The sequence below is a fragment of the Bubalus kerabau genome, chromosome 4, assembly GCF_029407905.1.
Source record: "Bubalus kerabau isolate K-KA32 ecotype Philippines breed swamp buffalo chromosome 4, PCC_UOA_SB_1v2, whole genome shotgun sequence".
In the NCBI taxonomy this organism is placed as follows: domain Eukaryota; kingdom Metazoa; phylum Chordata; class Mammalia; order Artiodactyla; family Bovidae; genus Bubalus; species Bubalus kerabau.
Genome location: NC_073627.1, coordinates 169517468 through 169544812, shown reverse-complemented (window position 1 = coordinate 169544812; position 27345 = coordinate 169517468). Strand labels below are relative to the sequence as shown.

The window sequence follows — 27345 nt, the reverse complement described above, 5'->3', positions numbered from 1 at the left end:
AGGGGATCTTTCCAACCCAGGGCTTGAACCTGCATCTCTTACGTCTCCTGCACTGGCAGGCGGGTTCTTTACCACTAGCACCACCTAGGAAGCCCATATGGCATATATCACCTAACAAAGATTTACGCTCCATCTCTTGTCCAATATCCTATGGCTAAATACCATCCCACTGCTTTCCAAAATGTCTCTAAATTCAGCTGCTACTGTTTCCACTGCCTCTGCAAATACTTTGGGTAACTGTGTTAGGAGAAGATAGAAACTTTATCGGTCAAATGGAGCCCAGGATAGACCAAAGCTGATGTGTGTGAAAGAGAGACAGAGTTTAGGATTCAAACCGGATGTAGGCATGGTGGGGCTGCCAAGCAGAGGGGGAGGGTGCACCCAGCTGTGGGTAAGACAAACACCAACCTGACTGGTTGGGAAATGCTGAGACCACAGAGGCTACACTGAATGTCAAAGGGGGTGGGGCTGGCTGGAGGCCACGGCTCGCTGGGGCTGGGCTTTCTCCCGGGTTGCGCACCGTGGGGGTGAGTGGAGGTCTCAGGGGTACCTTTGCTGCTGGGTCGGTCTCCCTCTGCCCAATGCTGGTGCATATCCCCTGGGCACCAGCTCCTTTGCCAACTGCCAACCAAACGGGCAGGTTTGCTGACAAGCATCCGCGGTACAGTCCGAGAGGCGTGAGCCAAGTTGGGCACCTGGCCTCCCTCAGCACTAGCTCCAGCTCTGCCAGGAAACAGGAGGCGTCATGGGAGCTCCTGGATTTTGCACTTTAGGATCAAGCAGCGAAGGACCTGGAGCAGGACATCCCTTGGACGCTAAAAGGATCTGAGCAGCTGGGCTTGCCTTTCGCTCTGTCCCCAGCTCCTCAGTTTCTCACTTCTATTCACTCCCTGCCCTCTTCCTCCTCCTGCTGCCCTCCAGTCCTCACGCTTCTCCGCCGTCCATCTCTACTGTCACCTTCTTCCTCCATTCTGTATCCCCTCTTTGGACCCCCTCCTTCCCTTCCCTCTCCCTCAATTTCCCTCTTGCAGCCCCCCGCCCCCCAACGGGCCCTTTCCACCCCATTTCCCCTCCTCCATTTCTCACTCTCCCTACCTTGCTCTCCACGGGATCTGGCTACCTTCCTCCTCACTTCCCTGAGCCCCACCACCCCCTCGCCCCGCCCATCTGTGTTTGCTTTCCTCCCTGATCCGGATCCGGATGAAGGGGTTGCCCTGCCCGTGCCCCGCCCTGCCCCACTTCTGGCAGCTGGGGTCTTGCTACATGGCCGAGGGCTCCGGGCCTCCGGCCCCCCGGAAAGGGCCCCTGCTTAACATCCAGCTCCTGCGAGCCCAGTATGAAGGCCTGAGACGGAAGCAGAGGGCCCAGGCCCACGTTGTGGTGCTCCCGAAAGGTAGGGCTGGGCAGGTGCTGGGGGCAGAGGACCTGGATGTGGGCAGAATGGGTGGCAGAGCTGTGGGCAGCGCAGGGCCAGGCCTCTGCGGGCCCTCCCGGTGGACAAACGCAGGGAGACAGGGCCAGAACAGAGGGGCTGGTTTGGGTGCCAGCTGAGGCAGGGGGCTCCAGCAGAGGGGCTGGCAGGCCGTTCCTGGCCTCTGCTCTTAGATTCTGATCTTGCTGAACTGGTCTGCCTGGTGAGCCAGGCTTGGCCCCCCCGCTAGGCCACGTGGGGAGATGGGAGCCGTGCTTCCTGGCTGGGTTTCACTCGGGCACCTCCTGCAAACCAGGGAAACGGGCTCTGGAGAGAGAACACGTGATGTTTCCAACAGCCTGGGCATCGGCCAGAGGAAACACAGGGCCCAGGGACCCAGGAGGCACCCAGGCTCACCCACCAGCTGGAGAAGCACTGAGATATAGAAGCCCCTCCTTCAGGGGAGAAGCCTTCCTTCCATTAGGAACTCAAATTTATTCCAGGAGGAAGTTAGGAGCACAAGACTCAAATCTCAGCCCCTCATCCTCTAAACCCAGAGGAACCAATCAAGAGAAGAAGGAAGACCCTCTGAGAGGTGTAGTCTGTGCCCCAGGGAATTTCTGTGGTTGTTTATATCGTTCATACTCCCTGGGATCCCACCCTGCTCTAGGCTGGGCTGGGAGGGAATCAGGGGCCAGAGGGACTTCACTGCCTGGGAAGTGACAGGAAGTGTGCTGCCATGGGCTAAAAGCGCCCCTCTTGTGTGACTTGGGCCAACCAGTGGGATCTTTCTGCACTGACCTGGCACAGCCAAACAGCACCCCCATCTGTGCAGGGAGAGCTGACAGTTTCCTAAAGTTTTCCCATCCTCAAGGGTGTTTATTCACTCACTCACTCAACAAACATTCATTAAACCTGTATCAAGTGAAAGCTGATTTAACACACCTGTGATTCAGACTCACAAAACTATGTGATGTGCATGTCTCAAAGATATCACAAACTCAGCACACCGCATAGCATTTACCACCCCTGCCCCAACCTTCCCTGCTGGCCCCTTCTCCTGCATCCTGTAATTCAGAGCTCCTGCCTCCATCATCACCACGTGATGAGTTACCACGTCATGAGTTAGGACAGGTTAAGGCAAGGGGGAGTGCTCAGTCACTGCTTCCCCAGGGAAGACTTCTGACCCACAGGCTCAGTCAGGGTCTCTCGGGGTACTTCTTTCACAGCAGTCTGCAAGTTCACATCCCCGCTCTAGCTGTGAGAAACGGTGTGCTGTCTGATGGGATGTCCCTGTAATTGGTCACTGAAGGACAGCCTGAGCCCCAGCTTTGCCACTGACTGACTCTGCGTGGCTTTGAACAAATCCTATAAATTCCTCTGTGACTCAGTTCCCTCATCTGTCAATCGGGAATAACTATAGTCCCCAAAGTATAAGATTGTGGTGGGAACGAAACAAATGAATATGGATAAAGCTCCTTGAGACTTTCTGTGCTGATCGGCTAAGGACCAGGTCACTAGGTCATATGAGACTGAGTTGGAAGGACACTTGAAGCACTTGGACTGGGTGTGAGGATTAAGGTGGTTCTCCAGGGAGAAATCAGAGTCCGATTACAAACTGTGAAAGGGTTAGCTGCTCAGTCGTGTCCAGCACTTTACAATTCCATGGACTGAGCCCGCCAGGCTCCTCTGCTCATGGAATTCTCCAGTCAAGAATACTGGACTGGGTTGCCATTTCCTTCTCCAGGGGATCTTCTGACCCAGGGATTGAAACCGAGTCCCCTGCATCGCAGGCAGATTCCCTGGTGGCTCAGACAGTAGAGAATCTGAGCGACTAACACATTCACTTTCAGATTATAAAAATGAAGTGAAAAAATGATGGTAAAGGCAAAAAAGCAATTCCGCCTGCATGTTAGCAATAGGGTGCATGGTGATACCACCCAGTGAGATAGGGAATATAGGAGAAAAATATTTCTGATAGAGAGAGATGAACGTGTGAATATGCTACATTCGAGGACTTCCCTCGTGGTCCAGTGGCTATGACTCCCAACACCAGAAGCCTGGGTTCAATCCCTGATCAGGGAAATACATCCCACACGCCATAACTAAAAATCCCGCATGCCACAACTAAAGATTCCATGTGCCACAATTAGGACCCGGCACAGCCCAAATAAAAATTTTTTAAACAAGCTGCATTTGAGGGAATTATCTGTAAAGCTTCCAACCAGCCTGGATCTCAGGAGAGTAATTTGGGCTGGAGATATAGGTTTGGGGTCATCAACAAATTGTTGAAGTCACAGGCATGGATAAAATTGTGAGGGACCAATGCATAAACTGATAGGAGGCTGGGAGGACAATTAGAGGTACAGAACGCTAAATTATTGAAGGCACAAGCAGAGGAAGAAAAGTCAGAGAGGACAGCAGTTGAAATGGTAGCAGATGAATACCAGCCTGAAAAACGGAAGAAAATTCATACATGCTGAATCTTGAATGAACCCAGATGAATCTTGAGGATATTACGCTAAGTTAAATAAGCCAGTCACAAAAAGACAAACGCTGTAGTGATTTACTCATATGAGGTACATGGAGTTATCAAACCAGAGACAGTAAGTAGAATGGTAGTTGCCACGGTGGGGGTGGAGGAGATGAAGAATTGTTTAATGGGTATAGTGTCAGTCTGGGAAGATGAAAAAGTTCTTGAGATCAGTTGTACAACCACGTGACTGGACTTAACACTATTGAACAATACACTTCAAAATGCCTAAAGGTGGTAAGTTTTATGTTGTATGGGTCTTGCCACAATTTATTTTTCTTACATGGAGGAGAAAACCAGGAAATATTAATTCCATGAAGCCAAGCAAGTAGAGGGAATTTAGAAGACAGGAGTCCTCTGTGTCCAGCACATCTGAGACCCAGGAAGACAGAGTGGTTATCGAGACTGGCTCCCACTAAAACTCGATTTCAGCATCTCAAGACGCGGAGTTGTATCCAGAGGGGCAGGTATTCTGGGAGCTGATTAACGGCAGGAAGGCTCTGGAATTAGCTTTCCTCTTAACATTATGGGATGTATTCAGGTTCTAGAAATGGCAGGTGTTTTGGATCCCTAGCACTGGAGTTCCAGGGCTCCTCCTGGCTTTACTCCTTCAGCAGCATCTCTCTACTCCCACTGTGGACGCTGTCACTTGCAGGGCCTTCTGCAGTGACAAATATCAGAATGCCCAAGGGTGCTTTGCTGACATTTCAGAGGCAATTCCAGGCTTGTCACAGGCCTCCTTTCTATAGGAAAATGACATTCAGTCATTCCTCCAACCCCCCACCACCAAGCGTTGACAAGAAACTCCACGTTCCACAAAGTGGTAAAAAGATGCCCCTGAGAAGGAACAGAGGCATCAGCCCAGCTGCTCACCCCTGAAGCCAGGGCAGGAGAGCAGACGGGGCTGCAAACATGTTTCCAGGACAGCGGCTATGAGATAAAAGATAAAGACCAGTCCTCCGAAAGGAGCTGCTTCAAGCACAGCCCCTCCTCCTCTGCCTTGGATGCTAAACCCACCATCAGAACTCCAGAACACCAAAGAATAACCCCTTTCCGCTGGCCAGTGTATATGAATCACACCTGTGGGTGGACATGTGCACGCCCTTGCTTCTGGTTGTTCTGTCAGCCTCAACTGTGAGTTCCCCAGCTCTCCCTAGGGTTCACTCCCTCACCGCCAAGACTGAAGTCTATTATTAAACTCTCTCATTCTTGAATTTTCTTCCACAGCACTGCTTACCATTGGAACTTTTATTACCATGTTTGTTTGCTTATTCCTTTTCTCCTCCATTGTTTATTCCAGGACTTGGGAATACAGTAATGAACACCGAGACAAAACTACCCCTTTATGACGTGGTCTAGTGGAGTAGAAAGTGAAAGGGTTGGGTCCCTGGGTTGGGAAGATCCCCTGGAGAAGGGAATGGCAACCCACTCCAGTATTTTTGCCTGGGAAATCCCACGCACAGAGGAGCCTGGTGGGCTACGGTCCATGGGGTCACAAAGAGTCAGACACGACTCTGCGACTAACACTTTCACTTTCTACTTCACTAGGCCATATCATGAAGGGGTAGATTTTGTCTCAGCCTGGCACATTATACTTAATAATGGAATGAATGAATAATTGTGCATGAATGGGTGTGTGTTAGAGATAGCGCGTGCACTGGGGATCTGGCCTCCTTGATGTCCTGGGCATGGACTTTCTCAGCTTGAAAGCTCTGAGAACCCCCCAACCAAGGGCTGCCCTTGTACCTTCCAGCGGTGACCCTGTCGGTGCCTTGCTTTCTCAGGAGGGAACCTGCCCGCCCCAGCCGAGTCCATGGTCAGTGCTGTTTGGATTAACAAGGAGAGAAGGCATTCCCTGACCGCGGAAGAGGCGGCTCCTGAGGCAGAGGAGACGCTGGAGGAGGATGGCAAGGGCTGTCTCCAGACCCCCGAGTCTCCGTGGCACACACACCTAGAGATGCACCGCCTGGTCCAAACCTTCCGCCAGGGAACCAGTCTCCACGTAAAACACAAGGACAAGTTCACGGGGCCTGAGCAAAGGCTTCCAGGCTTGTTTGAAGACACTCAGATGACTCAGCAAGAAACCACCATCCCAGAAACAGCCCAGCCTGAGTGCCAAGCGGACAAGTCACAGACAAAGACAGTGGGATCTGGCTTCCACATGGGCACTCAGGGCCCTCCTGCCATAAAGAGGCCACACCGGGCTGGAAAACCAGCTCACTATCCATTTCCCCAGAGGAAAACTCCCAGGATCTCCCAGGCCGCCCGGAACCTGGGCTTGTATGGTCCAGCCTGAAGCTCTCTACTCAGAGGCCTCAACTTTGAGGCCACGTATGGCCTCATCAAGGAACCTGGGAGGCAGAGGCACAACTAAGGCCTGGAGCTGTGAGCAGAGCCGAACGACATCAGTTGTGGGTCAGACTGTGGGAAATGAACTTCACAGTGGACACAGGGTCTTGTGCCACAAAAAAAAAAAGAAAAAGAGACTGCCCAGGCCAGACTGCTCACAGCTCAGGATGAAACGGTGCTGTCCCATCAACACAGCCCCATTCTGCTCATATAAGAATACAGTGCTGTGGACATCAGCTCGATCCCTGGATCTAGAGAATTCTGAAACATAAAACAGAGACCCTAGTCAATGGAAGCCTCGGCAGTGCCCTGGAGTCAGCAGGCGTGGGCAACCATGTTTTCAGTAGCTTCTGAGGGTTCCTCACATGTCCTGGAGAAGAGGAGCTCTGAGAACTGTGTCCTTCTGGTTGCTATGCCTGGAGGCCGGCACACTTAGAAGTCATTCCCGTCATTCACAGTGACCACAGCATTTCAGCCCTGGCCTCCCAGAATATAGTCACCCTGGGTAAAAAGGGTCAAGACAAGGCTACCTGCTGTTCTGTGTGCCTAAGGGTCTTTGGGAAGAGTTGGTCTTCTCTCCCCCCTCATTGAGACTGCACATTCCAGCCTCATTATAGATTTATTTCCTTTTCCCCTTCTCCCTCCATCCTTTCTTCTTTCCTATTGGTCTTCTCTCTCCTTCTCTTCCTCAATCTCTCTCTCTCCAAATTAAACATTGCCCATCACTGAAGATATATAGTAACAGAAGCCTCGGAGAAGAAAACAAAGCAATGTTCCTGCTTGGAAAAGTATATGTTCCTCAAAAACTGCCCCCTTTTCAGCCACATTTGAATCATTCAGATCCTTCCTGGTATATTTTAAACCAAAGTGAAGCAACTGTTACTTGGTTAGTGGGGAAGAAAGCATCTTCCCTGGTTACCTTTAATCAACACACTTAAACACACCTAAGGTGACTTTTCCCCATGCTAGCTTCTCTCTCTGTAAAGTTTTACCCACATCTTCCTTTTTCCCCGTGGTGCTTCAGTCTTGCCCACCCACATGGACAGTTGTTAGCTAGGAGCGTCATTTTCTCTCAAAAACACGTATGTGCCTTCTCCTTGAGCCACCCTGAAACTCCCTCCAACCTGGGGATTCCTTTTGATTCCTTTTGTGAATAATTAATGAGTCAGTTGTTAGTTTTTTACAGTCTAATAAAAAACAAGACATTTTGCTGAAAACAAAACAACTTTATCCTTTGCTTTTATTTTAAAGAGGCTTTCCACAAGTCAGTCCTCTTTCTACCATGGTAATCAGGATAGGATATGTTTTGCTGAGTAACAAACAAGCTCCAAATCTCACCATACAAGCTTACTTTTTGTTCACTCATAGACATCTCACTGCGGATATGGGCAAACTTCCAGCCCAGCTCTCCTACAAGTACTACTACTAATTCAAGCTTCTTCAATCTTGTGGCACCACCTTATCAACACTGGTTTCCCTAATTACTATAGCAGAAGAAGAAAGTATATTAAAGAGTCAGGAACCAGCTCTCAAACCACTTTGCTTATGTTTCATTGTCCAAAACAAGTAACACAGACATATTTTCACTTCATGGGTATAAAGGAAATGCAATCATTCCATGTGCCTGCAAGGAGAGAAAGAACAGAAATATGGATGAGTAAAAGGAAATATGGATGAACAAAAGTAATGACCAACACTGGTAGTGAGGGGCTAGGTCACAATATTAGATACAATCAATTATTTTGAATATAGTAAGTAGCTGTTAAGGGATTTACAAATGAGACTAAAATGATTTGACCTGCAGTTTAACCAGATGACTCTGGTTGTTCGTGGAGAATGAGTTGATGGTCATGCTAAAGAGCAATGTCAGGGAAAAGAAGGACCAGGGCAAGTTCAGTGGAAAGACACTGTTAGGTAAAGCATGAGTGGGAGCAGAGAAAGCAAATGAAAGTAGACACATTTGACATAAATATATTTTGGAGATAGAATCAACAGGATTTACTGAAAAATTACCAGCTAAATTCGAAGGATACTGAGTTAGAGATGCTTAGAGACACACAAATGAAAATATCACATAGGCAAGTATTTAAATGAGACTAGAGTTCTGGGCCGGAGAAGGCAATGGCACCTCACTCCAGTACTCTTGCCTGGAAAATCCCATGGATGGAGGAGCCTGGTAGGCTGCAGTCCATGGGGTCGCTAAGAGTCAGACATGACTGAGCGACTTCCCTTTCACTTTTCACTTTCATGCATTTCATGAAGGAAATGGCAACCCACTCCAGTGTTCTTGCCTGGAGAATCCCAGGGATGGGGGAGCCTGGTGGGCTTCCGTCTATGGGGTCGCACAGAGTCGGACACGACTGAAGCGACTTAGCAGCAGCAGCAGCAGCAGCAGAGTTCTGGGCTAGACATAAGAACTGAAGTGTCATGAGTATGTAGAGGTGCTTAGAATGAGAAAGGTGCACCTATGCAGAGTGTAGAGAGAAGACAGGGTCCAGAATGAGGGCCAGAATGAAAACTCCCAATGCACTTAGTTGAAAAATCTCTAAGGATTTTTCCAATCCTTACTCAGAAGAAGTGGGGTAGAGGGAGGAGGAGACAGTCAAGGATACTGAAGAGAAGTGACCAGGAGAGAACGGGGGTCCCGGATGTCCAGTCTCAGAACTCAGAGGCAAGAGATAGAACAAGATTTTGCACGAGTCACTCCCCTAACTGCAAACCTCCAAATGCCCACTTTCTAGAGTCCGCACCCTTCCTCTGTCTGGTTTAACAGGCCAGAGTCCAAGAAGCAATGCCGGATGTTAGCAAGTACAAGTCAGAGCCAGCTGATGTCCACCAAGGCTGACAGCGTCTTTGCCCCCAGAGGCATGGCCTTCTCCTGGGATGGGGTCATCCTTGTGCCTGGGGAGGAGTTGAGGATTAAGTGTTCCCTGTGGTAGAGCTTGAAGGGAGAGGGGCAAGAGGAAGGCTGGCTTTGAATCCTTCCACTCTTTCCCACAAGGCTGCTTCTGCCAGGATCATTAGACCAGAACAATCTTTGTTGCTCAATTATAGGCAAACCACTTCTCCTAACCCACAGGCAGTCAAACCTGTGTGGCAAAGGGCTCAAGTGACCTGTGGCCTGTGGCCACCCACTCGATTTTGTCTCCCTTGACAGTCAGGGCTGGAGCTAACCTTCTTTTTCCACATTCTCCCCAGGATTGGCAGAAGGTTTTCCTAAACTAGAAAATAACTCCTGCCTCCAGTCGCTTACCTTAGGGTCACTGAGTCTTCCAGCCCACGTGCCATCTTCAGGGGCTTGGAGGCAGGTGCATCTGGGCTCCAGTCTCAGCACTACCATTGGTAGACCTGACCTGAGCTCAGTTAGGCTCGGAGCCGCAAATTGCCCAGTTGTAAAATAAGGTGATAAAAGGCCGTGGAGTGTGGGAGGTGGGGAAGGAAGGATCTGTCACATTAGCAGTCAATTCTAATCTATCCCCGCTAGGGGGCAGGCTCCCCTCAAGCCTGCTCCTCTAATTTATCCCGTGATTGTTCAGTCGCTCAGCCCTGCGACCCCATGGACTGCAGCACACCAGATTACTCCCTGTCCTTAAAGCCCTTTCATCCTAGTTCTTAAGACTTGAAACGATTCGAATGTAAAAGTCTACCGCCATCCAAGTCAGATCCCACCAACCTCCCCACCCCCAAGCACAGCCCTGATTTACACCTTTAAGATTAGAGGGAGGGGCGTGGTCATCTTGCTCACACACCCCTCCCCCCTCCGTGTGCACAGCTTTTTGGCTTTAGGGCAGAAGGACACGGGACACAGAGGGAGGGCCGTTTGTGTGACGGGCTGTGGTGTAGTTTGGGTCTCTTTTGCCTTGATCTTTACACTAACCTAGCTCGAGGTCTGCAGGTTGGTGTGGACAGGCGGTGGCCGCCACAGGCTCCTGCAGATGAGAAACTCCACAGCAACAGCTCCCTCCTGAGAATGGTTATGCTTGGTGGCGCAGCCAGCCAGCCAGCCACCCCTATAATTGCATCAGAGGTCCACATCTCTTTGTACCTTCATGGCCAAGGTCTCATCTACCCTCTGCTGGCCCACTTAGGCTCGTAGAAACAGACGAGGTATCGTAGACACAGACGAGGTATTTTCTGCACCTAGATGCTATAACCATCCTTACACCTTATCCCCTTGGAGGTTCCATATTGACTTTTTCCCCTCTGAGGTCTCTCCCCTTCTCTTGGGGCAAGCCTACTTGCTGAGCAATCATCCAATTGAGGAATAATGTGTCACCCCGCCCCCTTTCTTGCAAATACTAACAACCTAAAAAAGGAAAAAACCTCTTTGAACTTCAGGCCTCTCTCTCTCTTGTGCTCACTTCCAGGGATAGGGAAGAGGGAATGGCCTTTATGCAAATACTGAATGTCCTGCAAAGGTCAAGGAAGCGGGACACTAGTTAAAGTGCTAGGCACAGATTTTCATCACTAGTTCACTACTGCAATAGGGGACTGAAAGCTTCCATTTGTCCAGCAAAGACTGAGTGTTTTAAGGCGGGGAATGAGGAAGTAGGGAGGTGGGGAAGTAGGGATCCAGTGGTCAGGAAAATGAAAACTTATAGAAAGGAGAATTGCGGGATGGGTCCATGTAAAACCCATCTGGGTTTGCTAACTGGCACCTACCAAAATTAGGTTCTTATGGGCTTCCCAGGTGGCGCAGTAGTAAAGAACCCACTTGCCAATGCAGTGAGACATAAGAGATTTGGGTTCAATCCCTGGATCGGGAAGATCCCCCTGGAGGAGGGCACGGCAATCCACTCCAGTATTCTTGCCTGGAGAATCCCATGGACAGAGGAGCCTGACGTGCTATGGTCCATGGGGTCGCAAAGAGTTGGACACAACTGTGGCGACTTAGCATGCACCCACCTCCCACAGAGGTCAGGAGACAAGGGCCCTGTTTTCCTCCAGGTGTTGGCTGTAACAAAATAGTAAAATTCTTTTGGCATCATTGTAATTTCTCAGACAGGCATTTTAAGGGGGGCTTGGGTCCCTGAGGATGCTGCCTTAGAAACCATGTTCACATGGGCTCAAGTCTTCAAAAGGCAAAGCTGAGGGCTAGTCAGAAAGAAAGGACCCAGGGGAGCCTAGCTAGGGTTTGGTCAAGGAGGGAATCTTTGTCAGTCCTCAAGAGCAGCTTCCTGCCAGTCTCATGCCCAGTCCATCAAAACATTAAGAGCATCTGTCGCCCATCGCTGGGCTTCTCAAATGTGGGCAGGCATCAGAATCACCTGGACGGCTTGTTCAACCACTGCTGGCTGATCCCCACCCCATCACTCTCTCAAGCAGCAACTGTGAATGGGCGGGGCAAGAATCTGCATGTCTAACAAGGTCCCTGGTGATGCTCATACTGGGAAACACATTTTGAAAACCACTGCTCCTCGGATTCGGAGAAGGTGATGGCACCCCACTCCAGTACTCTTGCCTGGAAAATCCCATGGACGGAGGAGCCTGGTGGGCTATATAGCCCATGGGGTCGCGAAGAGTCGGACAGGACTGAGCGACTTCACTTTCACTTTCACTTTTCACTTTCATGCATTGGAGAAGGAAATGGCAACCCACTCCAGTGTTCTTGCCTGGAGAATCCCAGGGAGGGGGGAGCCTGGTGGGCTGCCGTCTATGGGGTCACACAGACTCGGACACAACTGAAGTGACTTAGCAGCAGCAGCAGCTCCTTGGACTATAGCTGAGCTACAGACCTGGCAATTCTTAACATGTGGGGATTCTTTGTGCCTTTTGTTTTCAGCTGTGGATTACAGACATCACTGGGGGAAAATGACGATTCCATGGGCACCACGACTCTCGTATTGTAGCAGCTGTTCAATAGGGTAGCCCCTGTCCCACCCCACCTCCTGGATGTATCAGACTGAGTGGGGGCTGTGAGCAGAGGTAAGACACTGTCACCACCCTGACTGTGTCTGGACTGAGATGACTATTTCTTCTTAGTAGGAAATTAATCCTGCAGTAGACCCCTAGGTGGCTACGCACGTGCGCACACACACAGAACCCTAAGTGGAAGGGAGAATTTACCTCCAGAAGCTGAGCTGTTGATTGGGCACACACAAAAAGAGTACCAAAATCCCCAGCCATTTTCTAAGTCGAGAACTTCCCAGGCATCTGGATTCCAGGCAAACTCACAGGAAATACAGCATCCTGTCCACGGCCCCTGTCTGGCCTCCTCCCTATGCACTCAGGCTCCCCAGGGAGGTGCCTCCAGCACTCTTGCTGCCATGGCTCACACCAATTTAAGAAAAAGGATTTCTTCCACAGTCCCTGCTTCCTCATAAACTAGGGTTTTGTTATGTTACTACTGATTGGGAGATTTTTGTAGAAACTAATGCCTGTGGCTGGTGATTTTTATTTTGGCCAGTCAAAAATTATTGTTATTTCATGACCATTTTGTGGGTTATTACATTCAATTGTTGCTTTTGAACTGTGGTGTTGGAGAAGACTCTTGAGAGTCCCTTGGACTGCAAGGAGATCAGTCCTGAATATTCATTGGAAGGACTGATGCTGAAGCTCCAATATTTTGGCCACCTGATGCAAAGAGCTGACTCATTGGGAAAGACCCTGATGCTGGGAAAGATTGGAAGCAGGAGGAGAGGGGACGACAGAGAATGAGATGGTTGGATGGCATCACCGACTCGATGGACAGGGGTTTGGGTAGACTCCGACAGTTGGTGATGGACAGGGAGGCCTGGCGTGCTGCTGTTCCTGGGGTCGCAAAGAGTCAGACACGACTGAGCGACTGAACTGAACCGATTGAACTAAACATTCAATAGTTACACCCGACACATCTATAAAGTCTTCTCCAGCACTGGGAGTTTCATCCTCACTTTCCGTATCAAATCAGTCACTAAGGCTTTCTGTCTTCTTATTGATCTAATATTCACACTGTCTGAATCAGAACTATATTCTGAAGAACTCTCATCTTCTGAGACACTAAGCCTATATGTCGTTCAATCAGAGAAAGTATCTGCTTAAAATTCACTGAAAAATTCTTCACTCACAATCTCACAACGTGTCACTTTTGAAAATTCTACGGTAATAGACTTGCATTTAAAATATACAGGAGGCTGGAAAAAAAACCTAATGGTGCGAGGTGTGAATGATGATGACAATCCTAAGTTGTGTAGTGAACCCTTGATCAAGTCTACGCTCTAACGACTTCACACGGTGATGTTAATTGCATTGCTCTGTAGAGACGTATTAATACGCCTCTGGTCAACAGTGTGCTGACACCTCTGCGTGTATATGGTGAGGGAGTTCCCCCACAGTGGCTGATAAAGGAGGCCGGTGGGGACGATGGAAGCAAGGGCACTGATAGTTCAGTTCCTCCCATCCTTGGGAGCTAGAGTCAAATGCTGCGTCTGAATGTAACACCCTCCACGTGTCCCGCTGGCTGTGCGAGAAACAGTGCCCCAGAGAGGCATCACATAACCACTACCTAATACTTCATGCCTGGCCTCTTTTTTTGACCTTATATATTATTTTGAAAAAAAAAAAAAAGGTTTTAAACCTGATTTTATTATTTTCTTGGGTTTTGAGAGAGGCATTCGAACATTCTTTTGGCTTTCTGGAAATGTTAGAAATGTTCTGTAGTGCTACTACCTCTAGGATCGGGTCCTTCCTGAGGGAACCTTTCTTCTTGGGGGGGGGGGGGTGACTATCCTGTTTAAGATCTCTGCATCCCAGAAAAACCGTATATTAAACGCATATATGTGGAATCTAGAGAAACGTACAGATGAACCCATTTCGAGTGCAGGAATAGAGATGCAGATGTACAGAAGGGACATGTGGACCCAGGGCGGGGGAAGGGGAGGGTGGGACGAACTGGGAGAATGGCACTGACATCTATGCGCGGCCATGGGTAAAACAGAAAGCTAGAGGGGAGCCGCTCCCAGCACAGGAAGCTCAGCTTGGCGCTCTGTGATGATCTAGAGGGGTGGGATGCGGGTGGCGGTGGGAGGTCTAAGAGGGAGGACATATGTATACATATAGCTGAATCACTTTATTGTACAGCAGAAATGAATGTAACACTGCAAAGCAATGATACCCCAATAAAAGAAAAAAAATAAAGACCTCTGCATCCCAACTTGTGAGTGCTGTACCCTCAATTTAAGGCCATTAGTTCTAACACAGTTATATAACTTGCTCAAGGTGGCACACCCAGCAAATTGCAAAACAAGAGGTAACCTCAGGCAGCCACATTCCAGTATGTTAGGTACACTGTTGTGCTCAGTCCTGTCTGACTCTTTGTGACTCCGTGGACTGTAGTCTGCCAGGCTCCTCTGTCCATGGGAATTCCCAAGCAAGAATACTGGAGTGGGTTGCATGCCCTCCTCCAGGGGATCTTCCTGACTGAGGGACTGAACTCACATCTCTTATATCTCCTGTACTGGCAGGTGGGTTCTTTACCACTAGCACCATCTGGGAAGCCCTAAAACTACCATACAATCTAGCAATCCCACTCCTGGGCATATCCAGATAAAACTATAATTTGAAAAGATACATGCACCCTCAATGTTCATAGAAGCACTATTTACAATAGCCAAGAAAATGGAAACAATCTAAATGCCCATTGACAGATGAATGGATAAAGAAGATGTGGTACCTATATACAATGGAATGGTTCAGTACTGGTAGGTTTAGTCGCTCAGTTGTGTCTGACTCTTTGCGACACCATGGACTGGGAACCTTCATGTTCAGTTCAGATCAGTCACTCGTTTGAGTCAGATTCTTTTTGGCCCCATGAACTGCAGCACACCAGGCCTCCCTGTCCATCACCAACACCCAGAGTCCACCCAAACCCATGTCCATTGAGTCGGTGATGCCATCCAACCATCTCATCCTCTGTCATCCCCTTCTCCTCCTGCCTTCAATCTTTCCCAGCATCAGGGTCTTTTCCAATGAGTCAGCTCTTTGCATCAGGTGGCCAAAGTACTAGAGTTTCAGCTTCAGCATCAGTCCTTCCAATGAACACCCAGGACTGATCTCCCTTAGGATGGACTGGTTGAATCTCCTTGCAGTCCAAGGGACTCTCAAGAGTCTTCTCCAACACCACAGTTCAAAAGCATCAATTCTTCAGCACTCAGCTTTCTTTATAGTCCAACTCTCACATCAATGCATGACTACTGGAAAAACCACAGCCTTGACTAGATGGACCTTTGTTGGCAAAGTAATGTCTCTGCTTTTTAATATGCTGTCTAGGTTAGTCATAGCTTTTCTTCCAAGGAGCAAGTGTCTTTTAATTCCATGGCTACAGTCACCATCTTCAGTGATTTTGGAGCCCAAGAAAAATAGTCTCTCATTGTTTTCATTGTTTGGAAACGATGGGGAAACATTCCACTGTTTCCCCATCTATTTGCCAGGAAGTGATGGGATAAAATGCCATGATCTTAGTTTTCTGAATGTTGAGTTCTAAGCCAACTTTCGCTTTCATCAAGAGGCTCTTTAGCTCTTCTTTGCTTTCAGCCATAACAGTGGTATCATCTGCATATCAAAGGTTATTGATATTTCTTCTGGCAATCTTGATTCCAGCTTGTGCTCATCCAGCCTGGCATTTCGCATGATGTACTCTGCATATAAGTTAAATAAGCAGGGTGACAATATGTAGCCTTGACATACTCCTTTCCTGATTTGGAACCAGTCTGTTGTTTCATGTCCAGTTCTAACTGTTGCTTCTTGACTTGCATACAGGTTTCTCAGGAGGCAGGTAAGGTGGTCTGGTATTCCCATCTCTTGAAGGATTTTCCACAATTTGTTGTGATCCACACAGTCAAAAGCTTTCAGTTCAGTTCAGTTGCTCAGTCATGTCTGACTCTTTGCGACCCCGTGAACTGCAGCATGCCAGGCCTCCCTGTCCGTCACCAACTCCCAGAGTTCACTCAAACTCATGTCCATTGAGTCGGTGATGCCATCCAACCATCTCATCCTCTGTCGTCCCCTTCTCCTCCTGCCCCCAATCCCTCCCAGCATCAGAGTCTTTTCCAATGAGTCAACTCTTCGCATGAGGTGGCCGAAGTATTGGAGTTTCAGCTTTAGCATCAGTCCTTCCAAAGAACACCCAGGACTGATCTCCTTTAGAATGGACTGGTTGGATTTCCTTGTAGTCCAAGGGACTCTCAAGAGTCTTCTCCAACACCATGGTTCAAAAGCATCAGTTCTTCGGTGCTCAGCCTTCTTCACAGTCCAACTCTCACATCCATACATGACTACTAGAAAAACCATAGCCTTGACTAGACGAACCTTTGTTGGCAAAGTAATGTCTCTCCTTTTAAATATGTTATTCAGGTTGGTCATATCTTTCCTTCCAAGGAGTAAGTGTCTTTTAACTTCATGGCTGCAATCACCATCTGCAGTGATTTTGGAGCCAAAAAAATAAAGTCTGACACTGTTTCCACTGTTTCCCCATCTATTTCCCATGAAGTGATGGGACCAGATACCATGATCTTAGTTTACTGAATGTTGAGCTTTAAACCAACTTTTTCACTCTCCTCTTTCACTTTCATCAAGAGGCTTTTTAGTTCCTCTTCACTTTCTGCCATAAGGGTGGTGTCATCTGCATATCTGAGGTTATTGATATTTCTCCCAGCAATCTTGATTCCAGCTCATGTTTCTTCCAGGCCAGCGTTTCTCATGATGTACTCTGCATATGAGTTAAATAAGCAGGGTGACAATATTCAGCCTTGACATACTCCTTTTCCTATTTGGAACCAGTCTGTTGTTCCATGTCCAGTTCTAACTGTTGCTTCCTGACCTGCATACAGGTTTCTCAAGAGGCAGGTCAGGTGGTCTGGTATTCACATCTCTTTCAGAATTTTCCACAGTTTATTGTGATCCACACAGTCAAAGGCTTTGGCATAGTCAATAAAGCAGAAGTAGATGTTTTTCTGGAACTCTCTTGCTTTTTCGATGATCCAGTGGATGTTGGCAATTTGATCTCTGGTTCCTCTGCCTTTTCTAAAACCAGGTTGAACATCAGGAAGTTCACAGTTGACGTATTGCTGAAGCCTGGTTTGGAGAATTTTGAGCATTACTTTACTAGTGTGTGAGATGAGTGCAATTGTGCAGTAGTTTGAGCATTCTTTGGCATTGCCTTTCTTTGGGATTGGAATGAAAACTGACCTTTTCCAGTCCTGTGGCCACAGCTGAGTTTTCCAAATTTGCTGGCATATTGAGTGCAGCACTTTCACAGCATCATCTTTCAGGATTTGAAATAGCTCAGCTGGAATTCCATCACCTCCACTAGCTTTGTTCATAGTGATGCTTCCTAAGGCTCACTTGACTCCTCATTCCATGATGTCTGGCTCTAGGTTAGTGATCACACCATCATGGTTATCTGGGTCATGAAAATCTTTTTTGTATAGTTCTTCTGTGTATTGCTTAGTCGTGTCTGACTCTTTGCGACCCCGAGGACTGTAGCCCACCAGGCTCCTCCATCCAATGGATTCTCCAGGCAAGAATACTGGAATGGTTGCCATTTCCTTCTCCAGGGGGTCTTCTGGATCCAGGGATTGAACCCAGGTCTCCCTCATTGCAGGCAGACACTTTAACCTCTGAGTCACTGGGGCAGACTCCTCATGGAATACTACTGAGCCATAAAAAGGAATGGACTAATGCCATGTTCAACAACATGGATGCAAATAGAGATTTTTATGCTAAGTGAAGTCAGTCAGAAAGAGAAAGATGAATATTATATCCCTTATATATGTGACATCTAAAATATGATACAGGCCTTCTCTGGTGATACAGTGGATAAGAATCTGCCTGACATTCAGGTAACAAGGGGTTGATCCCTGGTCCAGGAAGATCCCACATGCCGTGTGGCAACTAAGCCCATGTGCCCCAACTACTGATCCCAAGCTCTAGGGCTCTAGAGCACAACTACTGAGCCTTGTGTGCTGCAACTACTGACGGCCATGAGCTTACAGCATGTGCTCTGCAACAAGAGAAACCACCACAGTGAGAGGTCTGGCACCCCAGCAAAGAGCAGCCCCCACTCTGCACAAGAGAAAGCCCATGCAGAGCAACAAACACTCAGCACAACCAAAAATTAAATAAAAAAATATGACACAAATGAACTTATCTATGAAACAGAAACAGACTCACAGAGAGCAGACTCGTGGTTGCCCAGGGGAGAGAGGGAGGGAAGGGTGGGGAGTAGGGGATTACAACTATTATACATGGGATGGATAAACTATTATATACAGGACGGATAAACAACAAGGTCCTACTGTATCACAGAGGGAACTATATTCACTATCCTGTGATAAATCATAATGGAAAAGATTATTAAAAAGAAAGTATCAGTCAGTTCAGGTCAGTCGCTCAGTCATGTCTGACTCTGCGACCCCATGAACTGCCGCACACCAGGCCTCCCTGTCCATCACCAACTCCTGGAGTCCACCCAAACCCATGTCCATTGAGTTGGTGATGCCATCCAACCATCTCATCCTCTGTCGTCCCCTTCTTCTCCTACCCTCAATCTTTCCCAGCATCAGGGTCTTTTCAAATGAGTCAGCTCTTCACATCAGGTGGCCAAAGTATTGGAGTTTCAGCTTCAACATCAGTCCTTCCAATGAACACCCAGGACTGATCTCCTTTAGGATGGACTGGTTGGATCTCCTTGCAGTCCAAGGGACTCTCAAGAGTCTTCTCCAACACCACAGTTCAAAAGCATCAATTCTTCAGCGCTCAGCTTTCTTTATAGTCCAACTCTCACATCCATACATGACTACTGGAAAAACCATAGCCTTGACTAGATGGACCTTTGTTGACAAAGCAATGTCTCTGCTCTTTAATATAGCAGATACTAAAACACTGTAAATGAACTCTACGTCAACTAATTACCAGTTGTCTGGTAAGAATTGTGATCAACTCTGACAAATGTCAGAAAATATTTGTCCTTAAGGAATCACAACTTGCTTTTTGGTAGGGGTTCTATAAATAGACCAACAGGAGTTATTTTAGAGTAACGTCTGATATGTACTCTCAGTTTCTGGCAGATATTTTGCATGATCAGGTCAAAAGGTCAGATTCCATACAGCTGAGCCCTGTACATCACACTCCCTTCATGGCCTCCCAGGTCCACTTCAGAGAGCTCTTGTAGCAATATGAACCGCATTTTGATTTTCTTTTCGCATGCGAGAGCCCAACCTCACTCCTGCCCCAGCTGTGGGTTCCTGTCCCTGCCTCGGGCTCCACCTACCAGATTCTCCAGGAGCCTTGCAGTCCTCTTCTGATGCTGCCCTCAATACGTGAGGCTAAACTCACAGCCTGAGGCAAACTGCCCCCTCAGTACCAGGCTTGTCTCTGCTGACCACCCACCACAGGCTGGCAAGATCCCCAGACCAGTCAACCATCACCACCAGTGCCAAGGAAACTCAAGTGCCAAACCCCAGTGGGTTGGACCTCCCATTAACTGTACAGTCCCTGTGACTCCTCTTCCCTCTAGCCTGAGGTTCACACCAAGGTTGGTCCTGTCCTCCAAGACAGTGCTTCTCAACCCTGACTGCACAAGAGAATCATCAGGAAACTTGGAGAACATTCCATTAAATTACAATCTCTGGAGTAGGGACTGAGCATTGGTCATCGATATTTTGCATTTTGATCAGGCATAGAATATGAAAATATGGGAAGTGAATTAATCTTGTATTTAGTTTAAAGGTTCCCTTTCATGTATACTGCTAAGTCACTTCAGTTGTGTCCGACCCTGTGTGACCCCATAGACGGCAGCCCTCTAGGCTCCCCCGTCCCTGGGATTCTCCAGGCAAGAACACTGGAATGGGTTGCCATTTCCTCCTCCAATGCATGAAAGTGAAAAGTGAAAGTGAAGTCGCTCAGTCGTGTCTGACCCTCAGCGACCCCATGGACTGCAGCCTTCCAGGCTCCTCAATCCATGGGATTTTCCAGGCAAGAGTACTGGAGTGGGGTGCCATTGCCTCCTTTCATGTATATATACACTTATTTTCACAGATACAAATATACACACTTATGTGATGTAGATCAAAATATACCATTTCCAGCATTCTAGGAAGTTCCCTTTAGCCTCTTTCCAGTAATTAGTCACAATTTACTTTTTCATTGCCCTGTTTCTTTCCTTTTTTTCTCCTGTTTCTTTCCTTTTTTTTTTTTTTTTTTTGGTCATTGTGAATAAAGCCAGTATTACTTTTACAGGTCCTTTGGTGGACATTTGTTTTCATTGGTTCATTTCCTGCCCCCCTCTTCTTTTCACATTTGCCTGTCTAGGTGGGCTGGTCCTCAGGATGACCTTGAAAGGGTCCCCTGGATCTGTGCGGGCAGCAGTCAGACCCACTGCCTTAGGACCACATAGATTGAAGACTAAGCTCCTCAAGGGGCAGAGGTTTCTGGGGGCTGAGCGCCAGCTGCGCTCATCAGAATTTTCATGGTTGATATTCATGAGGAGGCCTGTCGCTTTTCTAAACCTTCAGAGAAATGGAAAGCGCTCCTCCTCCAAAGTCACAAAACATGGAATACATCCTGTCTGGTGTAATTTATAAAACAAACAAACATGTCTGGCTTCCTTCAAAGGTAACACGTCTTCCTCCGCAGGCCCGGGGGTGGATGTCCACAGTGGGAACGGGTAGGAAGCTCTGCGAACTGCTCTCCCACTGGGGCTCTAGCCCCGGTCCCAAAATTCCTAACAGAGTGTCTGTCCTCTCCAGGGTTGGGAGTGGGTAGAGGCTGGGAGGGAGGGAGGGAGGGAGGAAGGTGAAGTATGAGCTTACTTGATTAATATTGTCGTGAGATGAGCAGGTACTCTTGCCTGGAAAATCCCATGGACAGAGGATCCTGGTGGGCTGCAGTCCATGGGGTCGCAAAGAGTCGGATACGACTGAGCGACTTCACTTTCACTTTTCACTTTCATGCATTGGAGAAGGAAATGGCAACCCATTCCAGTGTTCTTGCCTAGAGAATCCCAGGGACGGGGGAGCCTGGTGGGCTGCCGTCCGTTGGGTCGCATAGAGTCGGACACGACTGAAGCGACTTAGCAGCAGTAGCAGCAGCAGAGATGAGCAGGAAGGAATTCAACGCGGACACTTTGTCTTTCTGATTTTGGAGACTCACCTTCTCAGCGTGGGGATCTTCGCTGACCCGGAAGGCGCACCTCTGCTCCAATGTTCGCTTACCACCTATCTGCAGCTCCTCATCACTCACGCACAGCACGCACACATGCAGGGCACGCACGGGTACGTTTCCACCTTCTTTCTGCCGCTTTCCCCTCCCCGCTGCAGGCAGCCCTCGGGTACATGATCCAAGCAGACCTCACTGGCGATCCCTCTTACACAGGAAGCCCAGCTCTGCTCCTGGGGAAAGGGGCACCATATCTTATGCCCACAGTTCAGGAACGGGAGACAAACTCACAGCGACCTCTCTTTGCTGTGATGTTAGGGAAGCTGCCTGCTCCAACGTGGAGCCCTTCGGAGTTCTCAAGCGTGGTGCGTGGTACTCACGTTTCCCTTGCTCTCCAGGGAATATTTAACAAGATGTTTGAGGGTTCTTTTAAATCCTCTTTCCCTCAGCTTGAGGAGAACCAGGCCCCTCCTACCCTCCTCTCTGGTTGGGTGGGACTCTGAGCTCTTTTAATCACTGACTCAGGGGATTAAAAGTTAGGTATGAATACAATGCAATATTACTTAGCCATAAAAAAGAATGAAATAATGCCATTTGCAGCAACATGGATGGGTCTAGAGATTATCACATTAAGTGAAGTAAGTCAGAAAAAGACAAAGATAATATGATATTGTTTATATGTGGAATCTTAAAAAATGATAAAAAATGAACTTTTTTACCAAACAGAAATAGACCCACAGACATAAAAAACAAACTTATGGTTACCAAAGGGTAAAGAGATGGGGAGGAATAAATTAGGAGTTGGGGGTTAACATATACATACTACATTGTATGAAATAGATGACCAAAAATGAAGTGAAAGTCATTCAGTCGTGTCTGACTCTTTGCGACCCCATGGACTATACAGTCCATGGAATTCTTCAGGCCAGAATACTGGAGTGGGTAGCCTTTCCCTTCTCCAGGGGATCTTCCCAATTCAGGGATCGAACCCAGGTTTCCTGCCTTTCAGGAGGACTCTTTACCAGCTGAGCCACAAGGGAAGCCCAGATGACCAAAAAGGACCTACTGTATAGCACAGGGAACTATACTCAGTACTTTGTAATAACCTATAAGGGACAAAAAATCTGAAAAAATTGTATATACATATATATATACACACATACACACAAATATATCTAAATCACTTTGCCAATCCCTGATCCATTATAAATCAACTAGGTTTCAATTTTTAAAAAGGGGAAAAAAGTATGAAAGTAAACACAGAATTACCATATGACCCTGCGATTCCACTCCTAGGTGTGGGCCCAGAGTAATTGGAAACAAACAAGTACCTGTACATGCATGTTCAGAGCAGCACTAGTCACAAAAGTCAGATGCTGAAACAGTTCAGACAGTGAATGGATGGATAAACTAAATATGGTCAATCCATACAATGCACTGTTAATCAGCCTCAAAAAGGAAAGAAGTGCTGATTTATGCTATGGCACAGATGAACCATGAAAACGTTCTGCTCAGTGAGAGAAGCCAGCCATGAAAGGTCACCTATTGTGTGAGTCCATTTATATGAAATGTCCAGAACAAGCAAATCCATACATCAGTGGTTGCCAGGGGCTTGGGGAGAGGAGAGAGAGAGAGTTTGATTCTGGGGATGATGATTCTGTTCGGGATGAGGAAAATGTTTTGGAACTAGCTAGAGGCTGAGTGTACAGCACTGTGAATGCCCCAAGCATGCTGACTTGTTCAATTTAAAGTGGTCAATTTTATATTTTGTGACTTTCACCTCAATACGTTATAACGTTTTAACTTACGTATTGCTTGTCCAGCCAACCATCTGGTTCCCCTCTGACCTCTCAGAATGACCCTCTCTCGTCCACATGGTTCTGCTCGGGGCAGTCGGCCCTTTTCAGAGCCGCCTTCCTCTGCAGAGAGCTGGCCAGGCCCACGCATCCCTTCTCACTTCTGTATAGGTGCTTCAGTCTCTGTGAGCGATCTAGCCCTACTCACCTGAAGCCCAGGATTCGTTCTAAATGGGCCCCTGGAATGGGATATTTTAGTCTGAAATTTTATAATTTAGTCTGAGAGTAGAATCTGCTCTATGCTCTTGCTCCTCAAACTTACTTTTTCCTCCACTTTCAAAATAGGCTCAGGGGACCCAGGCAAAGTCTCTGAGGGATGGACTTGAAAAGAGAAGTTCTGACGTCAGATGACTTGTACTTGCCTCCAGCTGCCCAGTCCTCAGTTTCCTCTGTCTGCCTGGAGGGCGCTCTGTGCCTTCACCTCTCACTTGCAAGTAAAGATCACCTGAATTCTGTTTGGTAACGTTTATGAAGCCCAGAGAGTTACTGTTGAGAACCTGCCTCATTCCCCTTACAGGGAGCCGTTACCTTTCCAAGTCTCTGGACTGATTGCTAAGGACCAAGTGCACCCGGCAAGTATGGTTTAAGTGACATTAAGATTAGGAGCATGGGGCTTCCCTGGTGGCTCAGTGGTGGAGAGCCTGCCTGCCGATGCAGGAGACATGAGTTCAGTCCCTGATCCAGCAGGATCCCACATGCTACAGAGCAACTAAGCCTGCTGCTGCTGCTGCTAAGTTGCTTCAGTCGTGTCCGACTCTGTGCGACCCCAGAGACGGCAGCCCACCAGGCTCCCCCGTCCCTGGGATTCTCCAGGCAAGAACACTGGAGTGGGTTGCCATTTCCTTCTCCAATGCGTGAAAGTGAAAAGTGAAAGTGAAGTCACTCAGTTGTGTCCGACTCTTTGCTACGTGGCCACAACTACCGAGCCTGTGCTCTAGAGCCCGGGAGCCACAACTACTGAAGCCCATGAGCCCTAGAGCCAGCGCTCAGCAACAAGAGAAGTCACTGTAATGAGAAGCCCATGCTCACCGCAAGTAGAGAAAAGCCCATGCAGCAACAAAGACCCAACCCAGCCAAAAATAAATAAAACTATAATAAAAAAGATTAGGAGCATGAAGCTGTATCAAGAAGATATGTGTAAATTACACATTAATTACCTTAAATGTTCTACTGCTGAAAGGACTCACAGTTCCGTTTATCCTCAGACCCCCTTGTTACAGGTCAAGGGTACAATACAGCCACAGGAGAGAGCCGCATCAGAGGGGGCTGGCACTCCCAGGCACAGGCTTCTCTGTCCTCTCAGCACAGAGTGGTACAGGTCTCACATCAGCACCATCAGTGCACCTGCAAAGCACCTGAGAACCAGAAGCCCCAGGTCTGCTTGTGGCAGGGGTTTCTTATCGTGAGCTACCTGGTCCTCTAAGCGCATTCCAGTTACACGACCAGCCTTAAGTGTCCAAAGCCCCAGATTCCATCAACACCAGATGCATGTCATAAACCCAAGTGTTATTATTACTGAGCACTGCTGGCCAGCTGGTCCATCCCTCCCTGAAACAACTTATGAACCCATGGAAAAGAACACCGTTTATCTCGAGTTAGTGCAGCTAACAGTCACTGCCATACTCCAGCAGCTCTGGAGATAAGCATGAGGTCATTCCAGATCAGCTGAGATGAACCCAGACTGAACAACATGGCAGCCACCAGAAGCTTCTTCAGGTCGATCAGCATGGCTGCAGCCAAAGCAGAGAAACCAGCACAAGTATAAGCAGCTGCGTGACCCTGAGAGGCGCGGAAAAGCCTCCTCAGCTGCCCTTGAGTGAGATGCAGGTGGCGTGACTGACAGACATCTGAACACTGTTAACTTATTTGTATCTGTGTGTGTCCTTGTGTCTTCATAGCCTGGGCTAAACACCCCTTTAATTCCCTTAAGCATGCCAGTTCTGTTCCCATCATACGCAGGGCTTGTGGAATGTGGGTATGCAATGTGATGTTTGGGGAGCACAAGGAGTCGTGCATTAGCCTTTGTGCTAAGATAGAGGGGCTATCTCAAGCCATCCAGAGGATTTTTCAGGACTAAAGGGTAGTTCTACATTAACCTGACCTGGTAACTATTCTTCCTGCGCTTTGTGCAATTATAAATATAGGAAGAGATAAACTAGATGTGGACTGTGTCATGAAGGAAGATGTGCAAACTTAAGCAAGTTTTAGCAACTTATTTAGTCCGTATTCCTTTGGACTTCATTTGAGCTGTGGTTGCAGTGGAAATCCTAGAATTATATTAATCAATCCTTAGAAGCTGGTGTGCTGTCTCAATAGATGCAGGGAAGCCATGCCTACAGAGGATCCAGGGGACAGGCACAGCTGGGTTTTCAGTAAATGGCTTTACTGCATCTTACCAGTTCCGAAGGCTGGACCACACCGTCTGTGACAATAGGTCCTGAGGATACGAAGAAGTGTTTGACTGTAAACGACAGCTTAAAACAAATTGCCCTTGGACCGCAAACGCTCCCCTTGGACTGTACTGTGAGAGAGAAGTAACCTTCTATCTTCTTTCAGCCACTGAATGAATTATTGGCTCACTTTGTTGACAGTCTACCTGTACCCTACCTGATAGGGAAACAGACCCTTAGAACTGGGGTGATTCCACAAAATGTGTGACCACTCGTAGGAGCCAAGGAAACAGATGCTTCAGGTTGGAGAGCTGGAGATTATTACTATGACGCTCCAAAATATTTACGTAACTCAGTAGGTATTTGTGGTAACTCGGAGGGCAGAGCACTCGCCTAGTGCTCAGGGAAGCAACTGGGAAGGGCCACATTTTTGTTGCGTGTTGGCTTTTAGTGACCGCGGCTGCCTTTAACAGAGACTGTCCATGTCCTACTCACATCTCCACACTTCTGCCACTTCAGTGTACAAGCCCAATTTTCAACTGTCATAGTTCCATCTCCCTCTTGATGCTGAAGACAGGCTCTACTAGAAAGCAGAGCCAGCTCAGGCCCAAGACAAGAGGTCTAAACAGACTGAATCAAGTCGGTGAGAAGGAAAATTGGGGAGGTCGGTCAGACTCAGACTTTGGTGCAGACTGCCTGGGTTTGAATTCTCCTCTCACCTTGATCATATCCTCCAGAGCAAGTTACTCAACCACTCGTTTGTGAAATGGAGCTAATATTAATAGGTGCCTCAAGGAAGTGTTTTAAAAAACTTCAGGAAATAATCCATGTAAAGTACTCAGCACAGTGCCCTGTGAAGAGCTCGCCCTTAAGAACTACCGGCCCTACACCCATGGCTGATTCATGTTAATGTATGGCAAAAACCACTACAATATTGTAAAGTAATGAGCCTCCAATTTAAAACAAACAAGAATTACCGGCCCTGAGTGGAGGAAGCATGCGGGAGTCTGCTGCCATCTGGTGGCAAGGATCGGTTTTCCACTGAGGTGTAAATGTAAGTGAAAGGCTACATTTGACCTCCATGTATTGTGCAAGTGCGTTTTCATTGCAGTGCTTTTGGAGTAGCTATATGTAGATCTCCACAGATTTCTGTCTTGTACGACGAGTAGGAAAGCTCCTCCTGACCCCCTAGGAAGGGTCTTGGCTATGGAATCTGCTTTTAGAGACCACTGCCACCTACTGGCCACCTTGCATACTTGCAGCCAAGGTGAGCGTCTTGAATTGAATGGAAAACGTTGAGAATACTGAGAGGAATTCCACCAACCCCACGACCTGATTCTGCAACTTTTAAGTTCATCTTGGGAAGTTCCTTCCTAAATCTCTCCTTGAAAGTTCCTTCCTAAATATATCCTTGTAAGTTTCTAGACCTCTGACTCCTGGGATCTTTCTGGCTTTTACAAAACATCTTAATCACTTGGATAGTTCTCTCTTGCCCAGAATAGAATATGGGTTCCCCCTAACGTGAGAAGGAAAATTAAACGCATCTGAGGCACTATAGGTGACCACAGGGAGGCCCTATGTAGTAGGCGGGTGTGGAAACATTGCTTGACCTTGCAAAGAACCATAGCATCAGACAATGACGCTCAAAGTTTGCTCTGTGTTACAGTCCCCTGG

The 27345-nt window shown here is 47.9% G+C and overlaps 1 protein-coding gene and 1 long non-coding RNA gene across 3 annotated transcripts; one reads left to right on the top strand and one right to left on the bottom strand.

Annotated features, from left to right (window-relative positions):
* The first annotated feature begins 1175 nt into the window (after window positions 1–1175).
* Window positions 1176–7494, top strand: C4H9orf152 (chromosome 4 C9orf152 homolog). The gene is made up of 2 exons (XM_055579291.1): window positions 1176–1393; window positions 5729–7494. The coding sequence occupies exons 1-2, from the start codon at window positions 1201–1203 to the stop codon at window positions 6238–6240; spliced, it is 705 nt and encodes a 234-aa protein (XP_055435266.1). The 5' UTR covers window positions 1176–1200; the 3' UTR covers window positions 6241–7494.
* A 4-nt stretch (window positions 7495–7498) lies between these two features.
* Window positions 7499–11569, bottom strand: LOC129650632 (uncharacterized). 2 transcript variants are annotated; one of them, XR_008713902.1, is made up of 2 exons: window positions 10171–11569; window positions 7499–7917 (listed from the first exon to the last, which is right to left on the bottom strand). It is a non-coding gene; the product is annotated as an uncharacterized LOC129650632 (long non-coding RNA). The 2 variants fall into 2 exon arrangements; XR_008713903.1 differs by lacking the exon at window positions 10171–11569 and adding an exon at window positions 9547–10159.
* Between the last annotated feature and the right edge of the window lie 15776 nt (window positions 11570–27345).